At 38.3% G+C, this 9,649-nt stretch overlaps 1 protein-coding gene across 4 annotated transcripts in view; it reads left to right on the forward strand.

Annotated features, from left to right (window-relative positions):
* The window catches only part of LOC100785682 (SART-1 family protein DOT2), a 33,443-nt gene extending 24,117 nt beyond the window's left edge, over window positions 1-9,326 (forward strand). For 3 of the 4 annotated variants that reach the window (XM_041017384.1, XM_041017382.1, XM_006583858.4), the window contains 3 exons: window positions 7,140-7,360; window positions 8,459-8,543; window positions 8,637-9,326. In XM_041017384.1, the coding sequence (XP_040873318.1) occupies window positions 7,140-7,360; window positions 8,459-8,543; window positions 8,637-8,711 (381 nt within the window). In that variant the 3' untranslated portion in view covers window positions 8,712-9,326. The remainder of the gene's footprint in view (window positions 1-7,139; window positions 7,361-8,458; window positions 8,544-8,636) is intronic. The other variant, XM_041017383.1, reaches the window with a different exon arrangement.
* Window positions 9,327-9,649: the final 323 nt, after the last annotated feature.

Genomic DNA, 9,649 nt, shown 5'->3' on the forward strand with positions numbered 1-9,649 from the left:
GACGAACTCCACAGGCTGGATAAGGGGCGGATAACTGTTAAGACACCACGACAACCATTAATACAACACAAGGTCTCAGCATGGATTAATGGGGTAGAATACACCGTGCATATGGTTGAAGAAAAATGTTACAACCAGGATAAATGCAAATGTTGGGGGAGAAGATTCATAGGGTCTTCGGAGGAAATAAGCTCCGATGACAGCGACAGCGAAATAGGGACGCAAACGATGAACGAAGATGTAATGTCAGAAACAAAACTGTCGGAGGAGGATTCTCTGCCGAGTGCCGCGGGCGGTGGGCAGGGTCAAGGAGTCACGGTGGCACAACGGACTGATGGACAATACCAGTCCAACAAACCACAGATCAATAATCAGAGGTTACTGACACGAGCACATGAGTGGGTCATACTAGACACTTGCAGTGATCAAAGAGAAGCTGACCGAAGCAACCTTAGGCCTGATAAAAGTGAAAAAATACAGGCACAAGAGACTGTTGATGAGTCTAATCGCACCCCAAGTAGCCGTAAAGGAAATGAGGTCAAAATCAATGAAGATAAGACAGAGAAGGGATTAATAAAGGAGACAGAAATGGTAGCAGCAGTAATTGCGGAAAGGGAACATGCACTGGAATGGGAAAATTGTAAGGAGGGTAGTGGGAGTGAGGTGGACCTAGTGACGCCAACAAATTTTGAATTAGTGGCCACAGATCCATGCGTTGGTTTACAAAATGTCGAGGGTGGTGGACCCTCAATGGGCCTCTCAAAAGATACTCTTCATGACAAAACAGGAGTTGCAAAAAACAATGTCAATTGTGATCAAAAAGGCCCAAGGCACATGGAGAAGGTATACTCAAGAAGCAGAGGGTGTAGAAAGAAACTGGGTCATGGGCACATTGTTGGACTCTTTAAAAAAATAAACAACAACACCCATAATGAAGTCAACAGCGTAATTGAGAACCATGATAATCTCTCACCAGAAATGAGAGGTAGTGGGTTGAAAGAAGTGGCAGAATGGAAAGCACTGAACAAAGAGCAGCCTCCAACACAAGCTCCACTGCAAAAAAATAGCCATGAAACATGTGTTAAAGTAAGGGAAGCCACATCACAATGGAACATGGTGCAGAATCTGGGAGTTACATGTGCGACAAGAGATGCAACAGTGTCACAAAGTTAATGAATATTGAGGAGAGGGATAAGGAGGAGGCCGACAAGTTGGGAAATAGGGGGTCTGGATAATGAAGATCATTACGTATAACATAAGGGGGCTAGGGAGAGGGGTAAAATGGGAATCATAAGAATGGTAAAAAAGAAGAGAGCAAACATGTTGTGTATACAAGAGGCTAAGAAGGAACATTTAGATAATTATATTTGTCATGCTCTGTGGGGAGATATAGACGTCAAGTGGGAAATGCAATCAGCCATCAATAGAGCAGGAGGACTACTATGTTTGTGGAACGAAAGCTCTTTCAGATTGGATAGGAAGTTATGTGGGCAAGGCTTCGTCTATCTAGAGGGGATATGGGTCCCTGATGGGCAGAAGATGTCTATAGTCAACACATACACGCCATGTGACATGATTCAAAAGAGAAATTTGTGGAACCAAATCAGATAACTGAGAGATTTAAACCAGGAGCGTTGTGGTGCATACTTGAAGATTTTAACAGCATTCGAACAGCAGAGGAGAGAGTACGGCTGAGTCAAAGGAGGGTAAATGATACCAATATGGATGATTTCAACGAATGGATAGAGGACCTTCAGGTTGAAGATGTGCCCTGTGTGGGGAGAAAATTCACTTGATACAAGCCAAATGGAACAACAAAGAGCAGATTGGACAAATTTCTTGTCTCTGCTAATTGGTTTTGGAAATGGCAAGGCACGGCACAATTTATTTTGGAAAGAAACTTCTCGGACCATTGCCTAGTCGTGCTGAAATCTGAAATTGCTGATTGGGGACCCCAACCTTTCCAGATCCTAAATTGTTGGTTCCATGATAAATATTTTTGAAGGGCAGTTCAAGAATCTTGATTGAATAATCAATTAAGGGGATGGGGGGTTTTGTACTCAAAGAAAAAATAAAAGGAATCAAGGCCACCCTAAGCATGGAATAAGGATCATTTTGGAGATTCCCTGCAAAAGCTAGTAACCATTGAGAAGGAGTTAAATAAGCTAGAAGCTGAAGGTGATGTAAGACAGCTATCTGCCCAAGAATTACTATGTAGGAAAAAGCTTTAGGAGGAGTTGTGGTCAGCTGCCCAATCTCACGAGTCCTTATTGAGGCAGAAAGCAAGGTCAAGATGGATCGAAGAGGGAGATGGTAATTCCAAGTTTTTTCATAGAGCTGTAAACGAGAGGAATGTTTGTAAATGGTGTCCGGGTTGACGAACCTGGAAGGGTGAAGGAGGAGACACACTTGTTCTTCAAGAACAGATTTCAGGAGGAAGAGTGGGTGAGGCCCAAACTAGATGGTGCCAGCTTTAAAGTCATTGGACAACAACACAATGACAGATTGTTAGGGCCATTCACCGAAAAAGAAATTAAGGATGCGGTGTGGGAGTGATAAGACCCACGGTCTAGACGGCCTTAATTTCAAATTCATTAAGGAATTTTGGGAAGTTATCAAGGTTGAAGTGCTTCGCTTCATGGATGAGTTTTATGTTCATGGAACTTTCCCGAAGAGGTGTAATGCATCTTTCATAGCCCTCATCCCCAAGGTAAACGACCCGTAGAACTTAAATGAATGCAGACCTATTTCTCTTATAGGTAGCATATACAAAATTGTGGCCAAGGTGTTAGCAAGGAGGTTGAAGGGGTTGCTGCCAATATTAATAGATGAGACACAATAAACATTTATAGAAGGTCGACACTTGCTACACAACACTCTCATTGCAAATGAAGTGATCCACGATGCAAAGATAAGGAACAAGTCGTGTCTGGTTTTCAAAGTAGATTACGAAAAGGCTTATGATTTAGTATCTTGGGAATTCTTGTTGTAAATGTTTAAGATGATGGGGTTTTGTGCAAAATGGATATCATGGATTAAAGGCTGTCTAAAATCCGCTTCTATATCCATACTGATTAATGGTAGTCCTACGTCTGAGTTCACCCCCCAAAGAGCTCTAAGACAAGGGGACCCTTTAGCTCCATTCTTATTTAACATTGTTGTGGAGGGACTAAATGGATTGGTGAGAGAAGCAATGGACAAAAACTTGTTTCAAGGCTTCCTTGTGGCCAGAAATGAGGTCAAAGTTAGCATATTGCAGTATGTAGATGATACACTTTTTCTTGGGAAAGCATCCATGGAAAATGTGAAAGCGATAAGGTGATTTTGAGAAGTTTTGAACTAGTCTCAGGCCTCAAAATTAACTTCTCAAAGAGTAGTTTTGGGACAATTGGGATGTCGGAGAGTTGGAAGGTGGTTGCTGCTAGTTACTTAAATTGTAGGCTATTGGTCATACCTTTTCTATACTTGGGTATCTCGATTGGGGCAAACCCAAGGTGTTCCAAGTTGTGGGATTCTATCGTCAAGAAATGTGAGAGAAAATTGGCAAAATGGAAACAAAAACTACTATCATTTGGAGGAAGGGTAACACTCATAAAGTTTGTCATAAATTCTATTCCTATATTTTTTTTTTCAGGGCTCTAAACAGCATTCTGGACAAACTGGTGTGGATACAGAGGCGTTTTCTGTGGGGTGGAGGTATGAAGCATAAGAAGATAGCGTGGGTGAAGTGGGAGTCGGTGTGTCTACCAAAGGAGAAAGGAGGAATTGGAATTAGGAACCTTAGGAAGTTTAATTATGATCTTCTCGGAAAGTGGAAGTGGAACCTCTTCCATAACCAAGGAGAATTGTGGGCTAAAATACTGATTTCAAAATATGGTGACTAGTGTAATTTGGAGGGGGAAAGAAGGGGCAGTAGAGTATCAGCATGGTGGAAGGATATAAACGGCATAGCTTCTGCTGGCGTAGATGGCAGTTGTTTAGTTAAAGGGATAAAATGGAAAGTGGGGTGTGAAGCAAAGGTTAAATTCTGGGAGGATGGATGGAAGGAGGATGGAGTATCACTTAAGCAGAAATACCCTACACTTTTTTCCATATCAAAGCAGCAAAATCATGTCATTCAGCAAATGGGCAGTTTCATAGATGAAGGATGGGAATGGGACTTCAAATGGAGACACGAACTCTTTGATGGCGAGATGGATATGGCTGTGAGGTTCTTAGAAGATTTAGAAGGCACCAGCATTCACCTGGATCGAGAAGATAAGTGGATTTGGAAGGAAGATACATCGGGTGTATACACAGCCGGGAATGGGTACAGGTTGCTCATGTCAGATCAAACGAATGAAAATCAGGATGGTGCTTTTACAGAGCTGTGGAAGGTCAAGGTTCCTAGTAAAGTTGCTTTCTTCGTGTGGAGACTAATCAGGGACAGATTACTAACTAAAATCAACCTGCACAGGAGAAATATGGATATACATGATCCCACATGCCCATTCTGCAAAAATAAAGAAGAGGATGTAGCACATCTCTTCTTTAGTTGCAGAAAAATCATGCCGCTTTGGTGGGAATCATCATCATGGACAAACATCTCAGCACCACTTCCACAAAACCCGAAAATGCACTTCCTCCAGCATGTGGTTGGGAAAGAAAATGGTAACAGCTTTCAAAAATGGAAATGCTGGTGGATTTCCTTGACTTGGAGTATTTGGCAGCATCGGAATATGATTGTTTTTGAAGAGGAAAATTTTAATGATAGTAAGCTGTTGGAGGATGCTATATTTCTCAGCTGGACTTGGCTAAAAAATCTGGATAAAGGATTTGACATGCCATTTCATCACTGGTCCAGCAACATGAAGGAGGCCTTTATGTGATTAGGGTGGGATAATTATATAAGTGGGGGTAACTGTGAGATAAGTATAATTTCAGAACTATGGTTTCTTAATTCATGTTGTAAACTATGTATTAGGACACCATAGTCCTACTCAAACTGGCCACTGTGTAACCCCTTCAGTACAACTTGTACTGTTTAATATATAATACAATACTATTTTTGCTGATTAAAAAAAACAACGTGCTCAATTTTGAGTTGTGTTATGTGTTGGATCTTAATCTTTATGATTTGTTATGAGTTATGCATTATTTTTATTGTCTACATTATTTTTTAAGTATGTGTATGTGTATGTTGAGAATCAGAATATTATTAGAATAGGATTAGTTTCATATTCTTTCTTTATTATCATATCAGAATTATAGGAACAATATCTCCTATAATTAATTGTAATTAATCTATATAAAGAGGCATTGTTGTGTAATTCAATCACACGGCTTTCACCCAAATTTTCCTTAGTTTTATCATATTCTTACATGATATCTAGAGCTAGGCTGAGGGAATAAGGAAAAATCGTTCCTCACCGGGGACCCACTGTCTCCACTGAGCCCTTTTGGTCGCTGCCTTTCTTTTATCATTCTTTTTCCAGTTTCCGGTGGACCATTCCACTCGTTGCCCTTCTTCTGGCAAACTGTGTATGTTTTCTGGCTAGTGTTCTTATCCGGTGAACCATACTCTGCTGTGCAGAAGCTGTCACTGCTAGCACCACCTGATTTGTGTCCTCGTCGCCCAGTCAAGCCCACCTTTCTCCGGCGCCATTGGAGCTGCCACACGTTGGCACCTTCTCCGGCCATCTCTTTTAATCGTTTTCACGTTTTGTCAGATCTACTCCTCTCCGGTGCAATCTAGGTGCACCCACTACCACCATGGTGCTCGTCTTCCTCCGACAAGTCTGACCATGTAGTCAGTCACCATCGCCGCCGCTGGAGATTTCACTGTTTGACTGTTTTTGGTTCTTTTCACCTGCCGATTCCATTTCTGATGTTCTTTTCTTCTCTACCCCCCTGGTGGGTCTCCACAATTGGTTCTAAAGCTTCCAAATCTTGGTATTAAGAAAGTCGGAACTTGCTTTGAACCTTCTGAGGCTGATGTGTTTTTCAGCTCTCTCTTTTTCTAGCAATATTCTCTGATTTCACCAAGATCCCTGAGTTGTTGTCTTCAAAATATTTTTTTGAAACTTCCAAATGTTAGTTTTAAGAAAGTCGGAACTTTCTTTTCTTAGACCGATGGATATTCCAGCTCTCTCTTTCTAGCAATATTCTCCGCCTTCACCAACATCCCTGGTTTTAAGAAATGTCTCACCATGTTTTATGTTTTTGATTGGGAATAAAATTTTCTTGTAACAAGCTGAGAGCTTAGTAAGCTTCCTTGAGGGGGAGTGTTGAGAATCAGAATATTATTAGAATAGGGTTAGTTTCATATTCTTTCTTTATTATCATATCAGAATTATAGGAACAATATCTCCTATAATTGATTGTATTAATTGTAATTAATATATATAAAGAGGCACCACTGTGTAATTCAATAACACGTTTTTCACCCAAATTTCCCTCAGTTTCTCCTATTTTTACAGTGTATAAATATAATTTTACATATGCATATAAGTTCTACGATCTGAGTTACAATCCTCAAGTTACTATCTTTTACCCTCCCTTTTGATCCTCTTACGGTATGGTGTGTTTCACAACATTTGGTGGTACGGTATGGTGTGTTTTCTTTTAAATGCCAGAAGAAAAGATGATCTGTAATGTATTGTGCTTTGGAATAGAAAAGTACCACACCATTGTGTCTGAAGATTTGTTTTGCATGCTTGTGACTTGTGATATGTATATATAGAGAGGGGAGAGGGATCAACTTACACCAATAGTAACTTTTTTAGGGTTACTCCTCATCCTTGCCATTCATTTTCTTGGAATCTAACAGATAAAATTAGTGACTTATTAATTTGAAGAAAATGAATGGTGAAGATGAAAAGAGTTATTCTTGGAGTAAGTTGATCCCTCCATATATGCAATATTTTAATCAGTTTTAATATTTTTTTTTTTGGTCAACAAAGATAAATATATTCATATATATGAAAAGAGTACCAGAGGTACTTTAATACAGCTGTTTGGTTTCTGAGATTTGGTTCCTTAACAGATTAAATTAAATCTGGATAGGAACCGAATCCAGGCACCTATTACACTATTAGTATGTAGCTTAAACCACAGTGCATCACTTATCCTTGTTTGAATTATTCTTTTGTTGCTTCCAGTTGACTCCCAAGGAAGCCTTTCGGATGATTTCTCATAAGTTCCATGGTAAAGGACCTGGAAAAATGAAGCAAGAAAAGCGTATGAAGCAATATCACGAAGAATTGAAGATGAAGCAAATGAAGAGCTCAGATACACCATCACTGTCTGTTGAGAGAATGAGGGAAGCTCAAGCTCGTTTGCAGACACCATATCTTGTTCTTAGTGGTCATGTTAAACCAGGGTATGATTTTAACTTTACAGACTAATAATTCCTGAAGTTTTAATTTAAAAACTGTTTACATGTAATAAAATGAGAAACTAGGAGCATGCATCATTTCATTATTTGCTGATTGAATTTATTGTTGCAATGAGGGACACACTTTTTAAACCAAGACTGTTTCTTTTCCCTCTTCTTAAAGCATTGTACTTTCTTTTGATTCATGTCTACATTTTGGAGTAAAGATTCTTGATTCTAATATTGAAGCATCCGACACCAGTTGGTGCAGGTGCATGTTGTTATCTGTATCTTGGACTGTTATCTATAATAGCTACATATTTGGCATAACTTGGTTCTTTAATAATTTTAACTAATTCTTTTTATCTTACATCAGTGTCATGATGGGACATCCAGTCCATTTCTTGTCATTTCATTTACATCTTATTATTCCCCTGCCTGCCTTCATTTCTATTTGGGTATTCTTAGATAAAATCAGTTTTCATCAAAGGCTATAAAAGTGATATTTTGTGTTTGAATTCCAATATACAGTAAAATTTCCACTTAAAACAATTCCCTTCCTACTTTTGTCAAAAAACAAGTCTAATTCTTCTCCTAACGGCAGCATTCAGAACCTATTTTAAAAAAAATTAAATTGATTATGGCAAAAAGTGATTTTGGCATGCTAAGAAGTAAGTAACTATGGTTAATGCTAATAATGTTAAAACTGCTTAGGTTTGGCCACCATAGGACTGTCATATGATGCTGATTGTGGCCAAGGTGGGTGACCTTTTGCACTGTATTCACCATCTTAAGTATAGCAGCTGCTTTGTGATCCTTCATAGCATTTGGGGTTGGCCATTTTGCATTCCTATCCAGATTATAACTACTGTGGAAGTAGGAACATTGTATTGTGTTAGGAGTTGCATAACAAAACCTTTTTTTCTCCTTATGATATTATGCCAGTAAAAATTATAGGTTTTGTACTAAATTGTGCAAGTCTTTGAAAATATCAAAAGAATTGAATAAATATAGCAAGCATGGCTCTGTGTAGTTTCTTCTATCTTCTCTTCTTTCCTTTTGTTTAGTTGATATACCAATGTATGTGACTTTTTTTATTGGCAGACAAACTAGTGACCCAAAAAGTGGTTTTGCAACTGTTGAGAAGGATCTTCCTGGGGGCTTGACACCTATGCTTGGTGATCGAAAGGTAATTTAGGACGTGTTTAAGCTTTAGAAAAAGTGCTTTCGTGGAATAGCTTTGCATTTTTCTGTTAAAATCTTTTTTTTTTAATTGATTCAGGTAGAGCATTTTCTGGGAATTAAGAGGAAAGCTGAACCATCAAGCTCGGATACCCCAAAAAAGCCTAAATCATAATTCCTTGGTCTACTAATTGTAAGCATTTTAAGCTAATATCCCTGCAAGCTTAGAAGTTTAGCCCAATAGTGTTCATCTATTCTGTTGCCGACTGCAGATAATTTGCAGCAGAATGCGGGAAAATTGGATTTCCTGGGAAGATGTATTTCAGTGGTTATATTTTTTCCGACCATTCAATGCGGTCCAGAATGCGGGATTCCTTTTGTACAATAAGAGTTGTTTTTCAATATATTACATAAAATTTTGAATCTTCATTAACTTGCTAATCCTAGAACTTATTTAGCATGTTCTTCAATATGCATGAGTTTATCGGGTATTTCTGTATTTCATGTTGCAATTTTTTTTATAGTGCTTTGACTTAGTGCAATTTATTTTGATTTAAAGAGATAAACGAGTTGGTAAGTAAACTGTAAAAGTAGAGATGCAGGATCGTGTTCAGGAGAAATAATCCCTGCATCATGACTAGTGTACCATGTGAGATTATAAATAGAATGACAAACGGTAAAACATGGTGACTGGTGAGACATTATTTGTAGGAGAATCAACATTTGCGTAGTTATAATAATTGTATTGTTGATGTTTTACTTTGTCAATAATATTGACATTCATTTCTAATTGGCCAAGCTTCTTGGGTAGCAACTTTTTATGGTTAAAATATCTATCGCTTGCATGATATTCTTGATTAATTTTATGTTCACAAAGACAAAAATGGATTGTGCTCTTAGAATGAGTTTATGGATTAATCAATCTCAAAAAAACTGGCTTCTAGGATTGGTTTAGTTTTATAAGGATTATATTAACTTTATTTCTAGTTGAGATCTTAATATACTACCTACTATCTTATGTATAAGATTATTTTTACTCAATTGTTTGTTTTTTTTATAAGATTCTTTTCTAAAAGTCTCATGCATTAATTATTTTTATCTTATAATATCCTT

Source organism: Glycine max, chromosome 7, assembly GCF_000004515.6.
Source record: "Glycine max cultivar Williams 82 chromosome 7, Glycine_max_v4.0, whole genome shotgun sequence".
NCBI classification, from domain to species: domain Eukaryota; kingdom Viridiplantae; phylum Streptophyta; class Magnoliopsida; order Fabales; family Fabaceae; genus Glycine; species Glycine max.